A 19370-nucleotide genomic window follows, 5' to 3' on the forward strand; every position below is an offset into this window, starting at 1 on the left:
TTCTTTTTTGAGAAACAAAGCATTTTCTATAGTCCTAGTTTATACAAATTGCAACATAACAAAGCTTTTTTATCATTATTTTGATTAACATAAATACAACATAATTCATTGCTCATAATTTTATAATGTATAGGACTAAAATATATAGGAAAATATTACCGTACTACAACTACACAGTTATTTCATCCAAAAAACTAGAACAAGCATTGCTTTTTTTAAAGAGTTTTTCAAAAAATGAGTTTCATATTACTCAACATATTAATACAGAATTGAATTGATCAGTTTTTATTTTATTAAGACACAATCTACCCCCAAAACCCTCTCCTTCCTTTCCTCCTGCCCCTCCCTTCTACTTTTATTTATTTATTTATTTATTTATTCCCCACTCATGGGATGGATTCCCCTTGTCAGCTATAAGCTGTTTTTCAAAGGGGTCCAGGCCAAGATAAAAACATACAATCAGAATAATCAATACATGTATATAGGCTACTCATAAGAATAGACAAATGAATAGACACAAAATATAATTTACATAATATAAAAATAAAAATATACTAAAAGTATACTATCTACAACAACAAAGATAACATCACTAAAGCAACTACAAAAGGAGGAACGTGTCCTTACATGGTAAAAACGGATAAGGGAGTATACAAAACAAAAAATTACGAATAAGAAGAAAAGAAAGAAAACCGGGGTTCTTGTATTTTTAGCTTAATTTGTTGTGGATAGGGAATGCATTCTGGCATTTATTGGACAGGTTTCTTTACTATATCGAAATGTCTCACGTTGTTGACTATTCCACCTTTACCTCGCATACCCCAAACTTTCCAGTTTTCCCATTTTTCTCAGATGCAGGGGAAATTTATTTCTCATTAATGGCAAATCCGGCTCTAATTCATCTGGGTAAAACTATATTATATATTTATAAAGCTAAACAAATGATATAACAGAGAAAATGTTCACTTTTAAATATTTCCTTATTTTACTTCTGATTTTTATCTTCAATTTCCTTGAATTTCCAAGAATTTTCCAACTTTTTTCCAAAATGTCCTTGCCCTTTTAAAAATTCCTAATTTTTCATTAAAATTTTCTTTGAAAGTGGATGCCCCGACATTGTCTGCGCACGCATAGTTTTGCCATAAAAAAGACCGCCCTCTTTTGACTTGCAATGACCAGCCTCTTTTAGATCACTCAGATTACCGTGAAAATGGTAAATAAAGTTATGAAATTATATCACTAAAATCACTTGTAATCGTATCTTTAATGATAAATTTGAAGTTAGCATTGTATAGATATGAATATATTTATGTATGAAAAGCAATTTTCTTTAAAGATGATACTTTTTTTATCGTTAAAAAACGAATGAGAATTTTCGTCATCGGTTCCACTGATTGTGATTTGCAGTGTAGTGCAAACGTATCGTAATTTTACATCTATGGGACTACACTCGCACACATTGCGATTCTGGACCTCTATGAACTGCTTTACAAGGACTTCCATGAGAGACTGTTTTTCCGTCTCTGTACCTGTAGTGTCACGATCATTGTGAACAAACCCAATGAATTCAGTACCATAGATTAAATTGTTGGTCTTGCAATCAAGCAATGGAGAAATTCTTGATTTGATTCTGAATCCATTTTCTGGTTGTGTTACTCGCCGAGACCAAGGCCAAGTCTGTTTTAAGTTGGCTTTGCGTTACATTACCTGTAGGGGCGCTGGTCCGAGAATGTGGATCATCTTCGTTTAATGCGTTCTGCCAAAATAAGGATCAGACGTCCACATTTTCGCAGACGTTTCACATTTCCAATCTGCGCGTTTGCAATGCAAGAAATGCATTCCGTGATGATTTTCTTGATGCATTTTACATTGACTTTGTACAGAGAATTTCACGTAATACAAGCGATAAATCCTCGGGTAGACAGACAACCCATAAAAGTAGACAGTGAACTGGGGTTATTTTCCAAACTTAGAAACCTTTTGTCGCATCTCTAGCGCGTGGTTCGGGAACCCAAAACCCCCAGAGTGCTGATGAAAAAAAACATCTGCGGAAATGCATGCGATCCTAATTTTTTAGAACCGATTTGTCCATGTTTACGAGGATATCCATGATTATGCAGACGATCCTTATTCTCGGACCAGCGCCCCTACTGCACTGGCTACGGGCTTGGTGAAATTTTTAATGTAATTATTGATATCACCAAGCCTTAATTGTCTTTGGTAATATGCATTTGTTAGAGTCTATGAGTGATTGTAAACGAAAATAAATAAAGACTACAGTAATTGCCCATTCCCACACAATTCATTTATGAACCTCGCACATTCTCAGGGGTCATAACCACTGTATTTAACCAAGATAAATGAATAGATCTTTTATTTCTTGTTATAGGGGGAAGCTATCACGATCAGAACAAGGAAGTTCATGACCAACCGTCTTCTGAACAGAAGGCAAATGGTAAGTGTCTTACAAAATATCCAAGCAGCACTTCTGTATGACTGCTGATTTTCTAATTTGTATATTGTGCCATTTCATTTGTCTTGTTCTGTTGTTGATCTTAATTTTGAAGATTTTTGTTTTGTTTTATTTCTTATGATGCAGTTATATTAAAGCCATAGTCTACATGTAATATCATTTTTTGAATTTGAAAAAGTTTCATGCTACAGTTTGCCTGAGAATGTGGGAGTAATTTAAAAGGAAAAAGAAAAGAAAATGTATTCCGTCTTGTCCACAACATGTTTCTGAAAATTGTCCAAATTGGGGGAGTCTGAATTCTTACTAGGGGTTTTGATGTTGAATAGAGAAATGGCACCTTAATCGAGATAACTGCTGAATAACTAATCGGAAGCATTTTTTTATGCAAATTGAGTTGTCTTGAAAGGTTAACATATGATTTTTCTTCTGATTTGATAGGTTGTGGATGTGATCCATCCTGGCCAAGCCACCGTCAAGAAGACGGAAATCCGTGAGCGCCTTGCACAGGCCTACAAGACCACCCCTGATGTCATCTTCGCCTTTGGCTTCAAGACCCAGTTTGGTGGTGGACGTACCTCGGGCTTTGCCCTCATCTACGACACTCTGGACTCTGCCAAGAAATACGAACCCAAATACAGATTAGCAAGAGTAAGCTCTCCTTTCTCATTTGAGCTGGGTTGTACATATGCTCCTGGGGGTGTTTCATAAAAGCCGTTTGTAAAGTTACGCATGACTTTACGAACGACTTATATTATGACAAGCCAAATGGGATGCTCAATCATGTTTTAACTGCATCAACTAAAGTTGAACTGTGCAGATGTAGATTAACATTCTTATCAAAACAAACATTTTTAATACAAAGTATATTTGTTGCCATAATCTAATTGAGGTTATTGGAAATATAGTCACACTTTGGGCATCCTATCTGGCACTTCATATTCAAGTCATTCGTAACGTCATGCTTAACTTTACGACCAGCTTTATGAAACACCCCCCAGTCCTACAATTCTTACTTCAGCCCTGATCAAACACTATACCCTAAGCCTAACCCAGACCCTACATCTTTGGGGTATAAAGCCAGGAGCAATAAACGCCAGAGAAAATATCAGACCACCTTGGGCTGACTGAGAATACCTCTTGTGATGCTTTCAAATATAAGGGAAGCCCACATATCGAATTGGCTTTTTAACAAAGGATGAAAGTTAAGCAATTCAAGTAAAAGATTGATAAAGTATTTCCTAAACCTTATTGATCAAAGGCAAATTGGGAACTCCCAATGAGACCTTACGAGTGCTCCTCCCACTTTTTCTTTATTTAAATCCATGAATTTCCTGAGAAAGATATTCATTGTACCATTGCCCTGGATATTAATAGACACCTGTTCTACACACATCCTTGATGGTAAAGATCTATTGCTTTATCAGCAACCATGACATGGACAATTTGTGATATTTTCGTAATACAGCTAATATGAGAGGTGCTCAAAAGGTACAACCCAAGAGTTGCCAGCATGTGTTTCATCGATAGTGGGAATGAATGCCAGCATGTGTTGATCGAGAGTGGGAATGAATGCTACGAAAAGCAGAGTGATCTTTTCAGTTTGGATTTTCATATTTGATAGCGTAACTGGTAATTCTTGGTAATTCTTTGCAATCCTTTTTTTAAAACATGTAAATCACTTTTTTAAAACATTAAATCACTTTCTCTCTCTCTTTCTCTGTTAGCATGGACTGTACGAGAAGGCTAAGACCTCGTCCAAACAGAGGAAAGAAAGGAAGAACAGACAGAAGAAGGTCCGTGGTACCAAGAAGGCAAAGGTGACATCGGGCAAGAAGGTATGATTAAGCTGCATTGTAGTTCTCTTTATGTTCTGCTCATTAATTAGCCGACTGTAAAGATAAAAGTCAGTTCTTGAAATACTCAAGGTATTTTACAAATTAATATGTTATGTGGAGAAGTTCGCAGAGTGTGTGCGAGAATTGGTTTATTTTTACATTTAGAACATTTTTTTGGTGATATTTTCTTTCCTTTTTTTAATTAACAGTGTAATTATGGGGAAAAAGTATACTTTTTCTTCAATAATATTTTCAGCTTAATGTACTTTACAATAATTCTTTACAAAACAACTAATATTATCTGAATTGAATTCTTTTTTTTAGTGGACTTGAGCTACAAAAATGTCCTTGGTCGATATATATATATATATATATTTTTTTTTTTTTTAATGAACACTGTAAAAAGAGGTTGACAACATTTTTCTATCTCTTTTTGTAGCGATGATCTTTTTCACAAAGACCATTTGAAAATGATCATGGATTATAACTACAGGTGTAAGTCCATATCAGAATGGATTGCTGTGGTTATATGAGAATTACTCTAAAAAATAAAAAAAATAAATAGATTGCACTGTTGTGGTGTATATGTACCTGTTGCTTAAAGGTAATGCAAAGTTTTATGAAATTTTGATATATTTTGATGCCCCTGTGGCTGTATTATTAGCCCTAAAACACTTCTGCTTTCGAGAAATTGAATAATTTAAAAAATTAGGTGCGTCCGGTAAATTTCAAATATTTCAAATAGCGCCTATGTTTCCATGGTAGCTGCAACCATGAAAATTTCAGAATATGCAGTTCTGGTATATAATTTCCACACTGGAATTGCAAATCAGTCGATTGTAATCAAGAAACACTGCTTTAAAGCTAGTTATATCAGTTCCAGCCTTGAAAGGGAGCTATACAACATAAAGAGTTTAATGTTTTCAATTTCATCAGTTAAGACTTGATTTCAACCGCGACAACTATCATTGACTATTGTAAAATAGCATGCTTCCAATATGTTCATTTGAACCAAATTCATGACCCTATAGTATACCAAAACTTTGTATTACCTTTGACTTAAATCATTGTGTGGTGACTGGTGGTGGCCATTTGTCAAGTGGAAAAATGTGTGTGACTTGTTGAGCCAACCCTATACCAAGTATGCAATCAGATTAACTATTAGTGCACTGTTGCAGAAGAGTGGTAAAACTTGAGTTGTTATATTTGGCCCTTAAAGGGATCCGGTAACTTTGTCTCAGATTCTGAAACAAAATCCTGGATTCAGCTCATGCTACAATGATAATTATAAACCTTCATGCTACAATGATAATTATAAACGTTCATGCTTTGTGCGCGCTAGCGCGCATATGTAATAACAGTTATTGTTCATGCCCATTGCACCGTGCTGAGTGCTTTTACAGCGCTATTGAAAGTACCATCGCGTGCATCAGATTATCGGCTTTGGATTACGCGTCTTTGTATACAACAGTCAGATTGGATTTTCTCAAGTAATTCAGCGATTTGTTTTTTGTAAAGATTTAAATAACACGCACTTAAACCAACCTTAAAATTAACTTGGCACTCAGGAGATTAGCACTGTGGCACAATAGGAATTAGCACTGTGGCACTGGGTGCATTGTATGGGTGGCAGCTTAAGAGTTAAAGGGATCCGGTAACTTTGTCTCAGATTCTGAAACAAAATCCTGGATTCAGCTCATGCTACAATGATAATTATAAACCTTTACGTAAGTCAGGAACTCCATGACTTTTAAAAGCCGATTGCCTGTCTGATTATCAAGACATTTATGATTGGAATTACAACACTACAGTCTATAGGGAAAAACGAGTATGGTAAAACCGGTCACTCAAAGATTTTTACTTTTTTGAGGCACTTCTTGATCATTTTGAAGTGCAATTTTGTTTAGGGCTTCAATATTACACCATATCACAGACACTGATAACACATAAGACCATGTTTCTCAGGTTTAACATTGTTAAATGATCCCTTTAAACAATTTATTTTCCAATCATGTTGCCAGACCTGTATCTGCATGCCATTATTTTTGTACTGGTTATATTTCCCAAACTGTTCGTATCACTGTTGGGTGATTCATAAACTAATCAACACAATGTACTGTAAATGCTGTTATTTTCCCACAATTAATTTTCAAAGCCATAGGATGAATTAACAATGGTAGAAGTGGGGTATAATGCTTGCACTTATCCTATGCTATGCTTCAATTGGAATCGGAAGGAAACTACAGCCAGACAATGAATCTTGTATTATTCAAGATACAAGTAGCTTCTAATTCTATTGTTTGCTGAAAATGAGTGATTTCATTGATTTATCATTCCACCACACTAACTGGGTTTTTATGCCTCCGCTACAAAGTAGCCGGAGGCATTATGTTTTCTGGTTGTCCGTCCGTCCGTACGTCCGTACGTCCGTCCGTCCGTACGTCCCGTTCTCGTGATCGCGTTATCTCAAGAACCAATTGATGGATTCTCTCTAAACTTGGATCATGTATGTATCTTGCAGAGCCAATGAACTGATTAGATTTTGGGGTCACGAGGTCGAAGGTCAAAGGTCACAGGGCTCATTATGTATTCAAAAATAGCTTGTGATCGCAATATCTCAAGAACCGATCGATGGCTTCGTGCCAAACTTGGGTCATGTATGTATCTAACAGAGCCAATGGACTGATTAGATTTTGGGGTCACGAGGTCGAAGGTCACAGGGCTCATTATGTCTTCAAAAATAGCTCGTGATCGCGTTATCTCAAGAACCGGTCAATGGATTCCTGCCAAACTTGGGTCATGTATGTATCTAACAGAGCCAATGAACTGATTATATTTTGGGGTCACGAGGTCAAAGGTCACAGGGCTCATTATGTATGCACAAATAGCTTGTGATCGCATTATAATGAGAACCAATAGACAGATTACTATCAAACTCAAGACATGTATATATGTATCTTGCAGAGCCAATTAACTGATTAGATTTTAGGGTCATCAGGTCAAAGGTCATGGGGCTCATTATGTATGACTATAAATAGCTTGTGAATGCATTATTATTAAAACCGACAGATGGATTACAATCAAACTTGAATTATAAAAATTGCTTCCGTTTTGGTTTGTAAAGTTGCTCTATGGCGGAGGCATCATTTTTGACTGCGCGCAGTCAAAATTCCATCTAGTTTTTGTTTCCTTTCGGTGAGAAGTTCATCCTTTGTCTTATTTTTTTTTTGTGAGCTATGCTGCTGCCACTCTTATGCAATTGTGTTTATTTCTCAATTTTATCTCACTTTTTGATAGATTATTGTTGATATTTATTGATTTACAACATCACAAAATCAGTACTAAGTTAAGTCTTGGTTTTCTTCTCCATTTCATGTACTTATCAGAGATGCCAGTTTTTAGACAAAGCCTGAATTCAAGCCCTAGTTGTTATCTTGCCACAATGTACATCATTTTCAAGATTTTCAGGCCCTCATGAATTATAACTGGCGAACCCAAAATACATGTATGTTTGTTTTAAAACTTTTGATGCTTATTTATTTTGTGTTTCTTTTTGTTTCTTTTCTTTCTTCCTTCTGCAGTAAACTGGCATTCCCCCCAACCCATCTTGCTGCCGTATTCTGAGATTGACATCGCTCACGTTATCACAATACTTATGATCACTGTGCGTAATTGTTAATAAATGAGTTAAGTAGCAGGAACACCTTGTCTTGGCTTGTCATTTCTCAGTATGTATTGTTGTATTGGATCATTCCTTTTAAGCCCAGTCCCATATGAGGGGGTAAAGCATGAAATAAAATACATGTAGATGCTGCAGCAAAGTATTATGAGGTACAGTGTAATCTTTGTGCGTGCCTCATAATTGTATTCTTCAGAACAAAGTTCATTGGGTTATGAATAGGGGCCTCTATCGCTAAGGTATTTTCTTTTGCCCAACAATAATACTTTTTGTAATTCATTTACACATGGCTTTCATGGTTTCATTTCAATGCTGCCGTTTATTTGTTTGTATTCTCAAGTGCTTTACAACCTCATGTGGGAATTCATTGGGCTTTTGTGTAGATGTATGTTAGAGAGGAGATGTGGAAACCTGTTATGTGAGCTGTCTCTTGAGGATGTGATGAGGGTAACTTAGACCGACGGGAAGAGTGTGACAGCCTCCAAATCTTAAAGTTAAAGACCAGTTTTGGAAACGCCCCCTCTCAAAAAATGAAATGGAAGCTTCTATTACCAATCCTGTGAAAGAATATGTTTTGACAATACGTGATGATACAAATTTTGCCGAGAAACCGCCTACTAATTTATATATTTGGTAAATTATTATATCTATTTGGACCTGATAGATATAACGCACGTGTCGCGCACGTGTGCGTAGTCCCATATACATCTTTCTGTGTACAGCGCTTGTGACTTTACCAAGACTGGGCCAAATTTCTTATCATTTTGATGATTCCAGAACCTTGCAGTACACACCAATACTTATATGCTAGATCAGGCCTTCTCAACTGGTGGCGCGCGCGCCACTCGTGGCGCTTGCGGTCAGTCAGAGTGGCGCGCGGCTGTTCCAAAAAAATAATAAAAAATAAATAAAAATTTAAAAATAAATTTAAGAAAGAAAAAAAAAATCAAAAAATTATATTTTAAAATAAAAATACTCAGCAAAATCAAAAAGTCGCAGTCGAAGTTGAGCCCAAAATGTAAGCAAGCCATTTTGTTTGTTTGATTTTCACTTCAGTTTGACATTTTCCGTGTTTATTGCACCAAAATAACTACATGTAAATTAACTTCCAGTGTAGATTTTAGCCAGGAATTGTACTAATTATTTCACATCAATATGAAATTATGATTGATGTTTTATGGAACAAAAAGGTGTTAAAATGCCACATCTGGGCCTTTAAAAAGCCCTAAAATCCACTAGCTCCCGGGGGCTTTGCCCCCTTGGACCCAACCCGGTATCGGCTCGGTCGCTACGCTCCCTCGCAACACAGTCACCAAACATACAGGTTGGCACTTCAACCTCAATAAATTTTTATTTTGGCGCTTCTAATAAAGTAGTTGAGATGGCCTGTGCTAGATGATCAACCTTTTCTGATCGATTCCACAACATTTCTTTCACAATACATCACATGACCATAACTGGTCTTTATCTTGAAAAAATAAAACAAAATAAAAAAAGTAATCAAAGCAAAAAGCATTGTGGGTACCAAATTTTGTTGATATCCTATGATCCCTGAAGATGTTGAATGTAGGTAGTGGTTTTGTAGTAGTTCACTGGATATCTGTAAATGTGTGAGTTGTTGTGAAGGGCACACTGATAGTGATTCTTGCTGGGTTTGTTGTGTCTATACAGTGTGAGTAAAAAAAAGTTAACACCCAGAAAATTGCTTATTTTAAAATCATCTATGAACAGTATATTAGTAAACATCTTATGAAAGAGTGTTTTATCCCAGATCATTTGGTATTGTTTGTGTGTGGTCTGTGTTCACGCTTGGATGAACAGCCTACAGGAGACACTGTTTAAGAGAGTGCAAAAATCGACTTGCGCTAAAGTAATACATGTGATGTTTGAATAAAACAATTGGGATTTGGGTATTAATTCAGTCTTTGCAGATCCAAATATCATCCCTAACAAAAATTAATCATGCCACACATATCTAATAACAAAGAACATTTGTGCATGTGTGTGTGTGTGTGTGACTTTGTTTCTGCAAAAAGCAAATGCAATGCATCTCATTTGATCCATTCAACTCGTCCTCTCACTTTGGTACGTTTGCGCAAGTCAATTTGTGCACTAGCACTTGCACCTCCTGTTCATCCAAGCGTGAACACATACCACATAAAAATGATACCAAACAATTTGGGATATAAAACATGTATGATAACCTTTCTTTTCATTCATAGCTGACTTTTAAAATAAATGACAATTTTCTGAGTGTAAAGTTTTTTTGACTCGCACGGTATACATGCTATGGACATAAAACTGAGTGATGGAGGTAGAAATGCTGTACAGAGACCAGCAATGGAAGTCTGGAGGCTTCTGGGAGCTGTGGATGACTATACAGGCCCATTTGACTAACGAAACTAATGATTGGTATAACTCCAAGTTGTTCCTGAACCACCCGGAGTTGTGTGTTGAAAAGGTGTTGGATATGCCAGCAGTCTTACAAAACAAATGCTAATGGTCCCACCCAAGTGATATACAGTACCAGAAATGAACCCTTTGTATCAATTTTTCTCGGTCCTATACTGGTATGCAATGGTTTCGAAAAACTAGGCTTGGGAGACTGACCTTGGAATGACTTGTATAATTTGGTTTTCATATCAGTTTTAATGGCCTTCAAAGGATTGTTGTCGTATGCTGCATTGAATCGCCAGTTTCTTTAATTTACTAAATAAATGGGGATGAGTATTAAAAGTAGCTGCTCTTATTTTATGTCCTTTCTCTGACTTCTCATCTCTCTCCAATTTTCTCTCATTCTGCTTGTTCTTTCATCCCCTTCTCTTTCTCCAACTCCTCTTTCTCTCGATCATCTTGTTCCCTTTCATCTCCTCCCTGCCTCACCCCCCCCCCCCTATTTCTCTTACTCATCTCTCCCTGTTTTTCTCTTTCTTCTTGCTCTCTTTCATCTCCTCTGTCTCTTGCCTCCCCCTTCTTTCTCTATACTCTGTTTTTCTCTCATTATTTCTTCTTGCTCTATTTCATGTCCTCTCTGTCTCTCATCCCGCCTCTCTTTCTCTCACTATAACCATGACAGACAAAGAAAGCGGACAAAATATACAGTTCCTCAGGTAGACAAAGGAACATCCCTTCACTGCTATTATGTAAAAAGGTGAACATGCATGTGACACCTGTTCCACACATGTTTACATAATTCAAAAGTTCAAAGTTTATTCGTAATAGCAGTGAAAGGATGTTCCTTTGTCTACCAGAGGAACTGCATATTTTGTACACTTTCTTTGTCAGTCATGTTCATAGTGTCTAACTCCTCATCTCCTCGCTGTCTCACCCCCCCCCCCCCCCCCATTTCTCTTACTCCTCATCTCTCCCTGTTTTTATCTTTCTTCTTGCTCTCTTTCATCTCCTCTGTCTCTTGCCCCCCCCCCCTTCTTTCTCTAAATCATCTTTCTTACTGCTTCTCCCTTCACTCTGTTTTTCTCTCATTATTTCTTCTTGCTCTATTTAATCTCCTCTCTGTCTCTCATCCCGCCTCTCTTTCTCTAACTTCTCATCTCCCTGTTTTTCTCTTGATCATCTTGCTCTATTTCATCTCCTCTCTGTCTCTCATTCCGCCTCTCTTTCTCTAACTTCTCATCTCCCTGTTTTTCTCTTGATCATCTTGCTTTATACAACACCTACGTGGATCCTTGTCATTTGATTGGACGATTGTTGGTCACATGATATTCAATAGATGGTATATTGCACGGTCGTGCATTTTTGGTTATATGCGCCGTGCATTTTTGGTTATATGCGCCGTGCATTTTTGGTTATATGCAGACTGCGTACCTCTCTGCTGCATGTGCGCGCGCGTATCCCTGCGTGTATCTGACGCGAAGGCAATCTGCATGTAATTGAGAAGGCTTGACTCGAACTGTAATTTATCTTTATAAGGAGTAAAGCATAATTTGTTGATTAACGTTCTATTCGGTCTTCTTCGATGTTGTATAAAACAAATAATGAATGTTTTTCATTCGTTTAATAGTTCAAATATTTTCATTCGTTGAAAGATTAACGTTAATTCTATTCAACTCGGCTGACGCCTCGTTGAATAGAATGTTAATCTTTCAACTCATGAACATATTCGCACTATTGAACTCATAACCATTCATTATTTGTATACTATTTCATCTCCTCTCTGTCTCTCATTCCGCCTCTCTTTCTCTAACTTCTCATCTCCCTGTTTTTCTCTTGATCATCTTGCTCTATTTCATCTCCTCTCTGTCTCTCATTCCGCCTCTCTTTCTCTAACTTCTCATCTCCCTGTTTTTCTCTTGATCATCTTGCTCTATTTCATCTCCTCTCTGTCTCTCATTCCGCCTCTCTTTCTCTAACTTCTCATCTCCCTGTTTTTCTCTTGATCATCTTGCTCTATTTCATCTCCTCTCTGTCTCTCATCCCGCCTCTCTTTCTCTAACTTCTCATCTCCCTGTTTTTCTCTTGATCATCTTGCTCTATTTAATCTCCTCTCTGTCTCTCATTCCGCCTCTCTTTCTCTAACTTCTCATCTCCCAGTTTTTCTCTTGATCATCTTGCTCTATTTCATCTCCTCTCTATCTCTCATCCCGCCTCTCTTTCTCTAACTTCTCATCTCCCTGTTTTTCTCTTGATCATCTTGCTCTATTTCATCTCCTCTCTGTTTCTCACTTCCCCACTCTTTCTCTTATTCCTAATCCCTCTGTTTTTCTCATTCTTCTCATTCTCTTACATCTTCTCTCTGTCTCTCAACCCCCCCCCCCCCTCTTCCTTTAACTCCTCGCCTCTCCCTGTTTTTCTCCCATTCTTTTTGCTCTTTCATCTCTCTGTCTCTTGCACTCTTCCCCCCCCCCCCCCCTCTCTCTCTCTCGTAACTCCTCATCTCTCCTAAATCTCCTCTGTCTCTCTCACTCCTTTATCTCTCTTTCTCTCTCTCTCTTCTTGACTCATTGCAGACCAAGTCATTCAACTCAAGTCTAGCATGTCTTTCATATGGAGCTATTTCTTATTAAATCTTAACAACCGACATATAAAGATTCTGCTACACATTTCACAATAAAATTCACCTAAAACTTGGATTTAGTTTTCTCAAGCCTTTATTCTTAAGTCGCCGAGAATCATTTTCACAATATCATTACTTCCATTTCAAGTTTTTTAAATAGCTTTATAATTTCATATCTTTATCTGAACAAACAGAGAAAGGACTAATAAACTTACACAGCCAAGAAAAACACTTCATATCATCGATTCATGTTACATGCTATCCCTAAAATAACATACATGTAAATCTGTTTTTTTCTTTGTTTTGGCTTCATTTTTAAAGATAATTCATTTGTATCTTAAAAGTGAACTCCTGTCTAATGCCCCACTCTGAAATGAATATTTTATCTAATATTATTCAAGGTTAAAAATGCAAGGTTACCTAATATCTTTAAATTAAGTAAAGGGTCTATTAAAAGTATGTCTAATCGAACAACTTACTCATCTTTAAACCAACATGTGTGTGAATATATGGGACAGTATACAACAGATTAAAGCCCATCTGCACTAGTTTGGCCAGGAGGGATTACATCTCCCTGCATGGTCACTGGCAGGTGGTTATCTCATCAAATTGGCTCTCAATTAACATAAGAAAAAGGGGGACCATGGGGGATCAATGGGTACCGCTTAGGCATTGTTGGCTATATCGAGGGCGCTACAAGTAGCTACAAGGAGTGCAGTCCCGATTTATGATTTACTCGGCATGAACTTTTCCCACAACTTTACACAAGCCGTAAAATCTTAGATTTTACTACATTTAAAAACGCGGCACATAACCATTTACATGTACTATACAATGTAGTGCAAATGAAGATTAAATGATCAGATTTCCAGTATAGGCTTATATACCATAAGGTGTTTTTATACAGAAACAATTTCTCTATGTACATAAAACATGGCATTCCTTTGACTTTCAAATTTGTATGTGACAAACTGATATTTTTTACAAGATCCTCAAACACACGAAAAAATAGAATGTTCAGATGTATAAAAAACAAAAACAGAAACATTATCTCAACTGTATATATTTGTATGTGCATTTTACTTACGACTCAAAATCCCTTACAAAATTATATTTGTGCAAGAAATTTGTACCAATGTAAAGGGAGAGTTATCTACCGACTCCAATCATCAACTTTAGATCAAATTTGTTGCCGACTATTTTCCAATGCATTTAATCATTACAATTATTAGTCAGTCACCCCTCAAAAATGGAGGCTTTAATAAATGATGACAGCATCTCTCATGACAACATATTAGTCAAAGCAGTCATCTGTCACTTTAATTCAACAACAAAAAAGATTATATACATAACGTAGATCTGATTCAATAATTCTCAGTATTTCAATTAGAACGAGTGTCAAAATGATACAAAATATTACAAGACAATACAATTCACATGAAAAATAAATTGGAATTTACACGAGTCCTTTCCTATATCTTGTTAGTACTGCTTTTTAGCCATTCATCTCTTAATAGAAGTGTTCCCACTATCCAAAAATTTCAAACAGTACATTATTTACAAAATCATTTGCCATATTATACTTATAAACTTCCAATAATCTCTACCATAAATCTTTGTCAATCAACTGATGGGTTTTTAAAGTAACTGTTTAATGATTTGTTTCCCTCTCCAAACATCACATAACGATCTCCAGGCATAAGAAGCGGTTTGTTTTGGCAAGTAATCATATATCAGCTTTTTTTCTGTGTCTCTTCTATCATAAAATGAAATATAAATCATGAATTTCTATTATTCATTCCAACTAATAATTCAATCAGTAAGCAAGATAAACTCATTATTATCCTTCATAAAATACATATATGTACATTCAGATATCACAAGTATGCAATTATTAAAGAAATAATATCGGCATTATTTTTTTTTACACATTTACATATTTCCATCAGGAAGTTTCATCTGCAGCTCAAAAAAAATTCCCAAGAAATTCCTCCATGGAATACCTTGCTATCGATAGCTCTGTCCCACATCCAAATGCCGTGAATATGCAAAAATCAGTAACCTTCAAAATTCAAAATCCTCGACATATTTGTATTACATAATACTTGCATATGCCACTCTCCTTTTGTTTACTTTTTTTGGTTAAATTTCTTTTCTAAGAAATCCTATACTACACTGAAGACAACATTATAACATGTAAAAAAAGATAACAATAACGTGAGAGCATCTCCAGTAAATTTACATAACAATTCAATAACAACAATTCTCACTAAATAGACTGTACATTGTTGGTAAGGTAAAGATTGTCTGTATTCCATTCTCAAAGTACATCATTGTCCTTTGCATTACTGGTACACAAAAATGCAAACCTAATTGGTACACTTTCAGGAAGAGAATTTCAAGATTTTTCTTCCAAGTTTGGGGGCTTGTCTGAACCATGGCTGGTCTTAAAGCTCAAGTACAGTTTTTGAAAACTGGAATGGAACGTGATAACTTCTCACATTGTTCTCCTTGTATAAAAAACCCACATGTGTAAGACCATTTGATATTACACCTGTGCATTCAGAGCACTCCTGTTCACTTAAGTCTAAATATTAGACTGTTGAGCAACTGACATCGGAGCATGCCGTACAATCGCCAGTAAAAGAGGGTGATGTACTTGTGACGGGCAAGATAGAAATCTAGTAAACGAATTGATGTTGATGCATGTGAGCGTCGGACAAATTCATCTTACCCAAAGACTGGTGCATCGAACTGTACATATGAGCCTCATCAGCTGAGAGATGAACAAAAAAAGGTGAGAATTTTGCATGAATATGCTGTTGTATAATGAAAGCTTACATAAATGATTTTGTTGGTGATTGAGACACTTATAACTACTGTCTAATCCTGTGTTTTCTTCTTATTAGATAACTACAATTTCATGTTCCCAATTTTTAGGCACGGACAACTTGATATATCGATAAGTTTTGTTTCTTTTGCATTTGTATCCATACATGTTTTATCTTTCTTTTAACAAAGCATCCTGGGAGAACATTTCATGCAGTGATGGGTCTACCAATGATGATTATGACGAGGATGATGATAGTGATGATGATGATGATGATAGTAGTAGTACTGATGATGATCATGATGAGGATGATGATGATGATGATGATGATGAGAGTGACAATGATGACAATGAAAAGGTTGTTTTTCTATGTTCTTCTTGTTATTTTGTATAGAATTGTGGAAAGAACACATTGGAATTGCATGATGATGATGAAGATAATCTGGCTGTAAATGCCTTGGCCTAGCTACCTTTCTCTTTCCTCCATGAGACGGCCTGATCCAGTAAGGCCACAGCTTCTATGTGATTCATTGAATAGAGGACGTCTCGGAGCTCCTTAATGGTTCCATCCATAGCCTGTTAAACAAATACAGTCAAACCTGCTTTAGCAATTACCTATATAGAAAGACCAGGGCAGCATTTCACAAAGTCCAAGTTCGCCAACATTTAACATGGTTTGAATAGGATATCAGTGAACTTGGACTAACAATGGTTTTGTGAAACGATGCCTACCTGTCTATTCCTGTGAATAGTGTTTTTCATTGAAATGTGTAATATAAGAACCTACACCTACCTACCACCTGCCTATAAAGACCGCCTTTTCTTGTCACCCTTGAATTGTCTTTATATACAGGTTTCACAGTAACAATTTCCATTTACGGTACAAACAACATTAACGACAACCAAACATTTTGAACAGTCCCACAATTACATATGAAGAAAAATACATAACAATACAGCATATTCCAAATTATGATGGAATGAAAAAAAAAAATTTCTTAAGAGCAACATGATAGCTTTTCAGCAAAAAGAATATTCTCTGACAAATTCCCTAAACATTCATGCACAATCAAAACATGTTATAAATATGACAACAATGAATAACTAGAACATTAGGAAAATACACTGTATGATGTTAACTTGCACCTACCTCAAACTGTTTGAGAATGACTGCAGTGGGGCTTGGGACAAGCTTGAGAAAGTTGAGCATGTTGGAGAGTCCGAGCCGATTGGCCAGGGTAAACCAGCTCTGTGTAGTAGGGTAATTATCATCCAACATAGAGCCTAGCTTCTCGGTGGTGGTTTCAGACAACAGGCCAATGTCTCCTACAAATGAAACAAAAATAATTAAATAGTTTGAATATAGTCAAGCTTTGACCATGATCAACAATAGATTCTTTGATAACTTTTATGTAAAGCATTGTAAAACAACAGTTAGTTTGTAAGAGTGCTATAGAAATGACTTTATTGTATTGTATTGTATTTGTTGTAAACAATATTTATTGGCTTGCACCCCAGTAAATAAAGATGGCGTCCTCGATCTTGTAATTGAAAACAAGTCAGAAAAAATCTTGGCACCAGCTGGATTTGAACCTGCCATCTACTGCTTGCAGGACAGCGACTCTACCACCAGGCCATCACTGGTCCATGGCACAGTCATGATGAATTGGAAACAAATACCTCAGCTCTCCTGACTCATTCTCACTTATTACTATGCATGAGTTTGCCATTAGGACAATACCGGTACCTTTAAATGTTAGGCTTTCAGGAAGAAGTTTCAATAATTGTAAAGAATTTTTATTTTATTTTTTATTTTTTTTGTTATTTTAGTTTTAACTGTGTATATCATTCAGTAAAAGTAGTGAATATTTACACCAGGTTTGTTTATTGGACTAGAACCGGGCATGTGAAACTTAAAGTCAGACCATGGTTGCATTTATCATCAACGTGGAATTTTATGAAATTAATCTTATTTCAAGTTGCAGTATGTAATCAAAAGGAGGTACTAAAAGTAAAAATAGAATGAAAACAAAACCCAAAACTAAAGGCAATAAAAGTTGTATGTATGAAGTGTTGAAGGGAATTAAAAGCAAGGTTAGCTTAATATTCTGATGTTAGCTTGGTATACCTTTAGATGTGATGAGGGAGCTCCCTAGCATTCTGCTTTTAACTCTGGGCCAGGTTCGCTTTAGTTCCAGGTTAGAGACAGAGGAGCTGGACTTCCCTGAGAAGTAGCCCTGGTCCCAGCTATTGACTTTCATGTGGTCCTCTGATTGGATTGACCCAACGGAACTGATGGCACTTCCTGTCTCGATGTAGTCAAAATCCTCCTCCTCTACTCTCCTGGTGGAATGTCCAGACAAGACTTCTTTCATCTGCGTTGAAATTAAGTTTTGAAATTAAGTCTTGAAATTAAGTTTTGAAATTAAGTTTTGAAATTAAGTCTTGAAATAAAGTCTTGAAATTAAGTTTTGAAATTAAGTTTTGAAATTAAGTTTTGAAATTAAGTTTTGAAATTAAGTTTTGAAATTAAGTTTTGAAATTAAGTCTTGAAATTAAGTTTTGAAATTAAGTCTTGAAATTAAGTCTTGAAATTAAGTTTTGAAATTAAGTCTTTATCTATCCGGTTAAATAGAAAATCAGGTTCCCAGGAACAATATTAATTTGTAGTTGTATTTATACAGGGTAGCTTTGTCGGTTACAAAACTGTTTTCCACAAGGGCCCTGTAGCCCTGTGACACTATCACATAAAAGAATTGCTACAAAGATAGTACTTTTACAGCTTCATATTTACTCAATAAAAACCTGCCGCAAGAAAAATTCAGACAAATGGGAACATACTACTAAAAACTCTTGATAAAATTTGTTGTAATAAATTGAAATGGTATCTGTACAAAACCTTAATTAATTCTTTCTACATCCATTAGGTTACTTATGAATCATTTAGACATGGTGAGGATCATGACAAAAAACTAAACTGCATATTGTTAGCAAACAACTTGTGAATCTATAGTTGACTACAAATTCTTCTATTCCTATCAATAATTTCTGCAAAATACTTTTCCTTAGAATTCTGATGCAGCCTGAATGAAAATGGAAGAGATTTCTGGGACTGGGTTAAATTGAGAAGATAGAGCATACTTTGCTTCTTTCTGTAGCCCTCCTGCATCTAATGTACAGTATGTTAATTATGCATTCAATATATTTGTTTATTTTGGATATTATCTGTATAAAACTATATACACTTAAAATATTGTTTCAAACCATATGTATGTTCATGAAAATGTATGATGAAAAAAAGAAAAAAAAAGCAGAAACCAATAAATCAAATCAAATCAAATCAAATCAAATAAAATCAAATCAAATATAAATACTTGACAGCTACAGTGTATTCAACTTGTAAGTTGGGTTACCTTAGCACTTGTGGCCAGCTGATAGGGTGTCTTCCCATGCTTCTCCTTCTCCTCCTCTTCCACTCCCTCCTCCTTCTTCTCCTCATCCTTCTCACCATCGTCATCCTCCCCGTCGACATCGCTGTC

The 19370-nt window shown here is 36.0% G+C and overlaps 2 protein-coding genes across 4 annotated transcripts in view; one reads left to right on the forward strand and one right to left on the reverse strand.

Moving 5' to 3' along the window:
• Nucleotides 1–1143: 1143 nt before the first annotated feature.
• Nucleotides 1144–8009, forward strand: LOC592738 (40S ribosomal protein S24). The gene is made up of 5 exons (XM_030979044.1): nucleotides 1144–1213; nucleotides 2390–2455; nucleotides 2912–3121; nucleotides 4198–4308; nucleotides 7890–8009. The coding sequence occupies exons 1-5, from the start codon at nucleotides 1211–1213 to the stop codon at nucleotides 7890–7892; spliced, it is 393 nt and encodes a 130-aa protein (XP_030834904.1). The 5' UTR covers nucleotides 1144–1210; the 3' UTR covers nucleotides 7893–8009.
• Nucleotides 8010–13077: 5068 nt separating this feature from the next.
• NFkB (protein) overlaps nucleotides 13078–19370 on the reverse strand; it is a 32005-nt gene continuing 25712 nt past the window's right edge. For 2 of the 3 annotated variants that reach the window (XM_030979024.1, XM_030979023.1), the window contains exons 16-20: nucleotides 19245–19370; nucleotides 17960–18206; nucleotides 16982–17157; nucleotides 16302–16407; nucleotides 13078–15777 (exon numbers count right to left, since the gene is read on the reverse strand). The exon at nucleotides 19245–19370 is cut by the window's right edge and continues 228 nt beyond it. In XM_030979024.1, coding sequence (XP_030834884.1) covers nucleotides 15683–15777; nucleotides 16302–16407; nucleotides 16982–17157; nucleotides 17960–18206; nucleotides 19245–19370 — 750 coding nt within the window. In that variant the 3' untranslated portion in view covers nucleotides 13078–15682. 3 annotated transcript variants of the gene reach the window in all.

Source organism: Strongylocentrotus purpuratus, unplaced genomic scaffold (assembly GCF_000002235.5).
Source record: "Strongylocentrotus purpuratus isolate Spur 01 unplaced genomic scaffold, Spur_5.0 spur5_scaffold_10, whole genome shotgun sequence".
Lineage (NCBI taxonomy): Eukaryota > Metazoa > Echinodermata > Echinoidea > Camarodonta > Strongylocentrotidae > Strongylocentrotus > Strongylocentrotus purpuratus.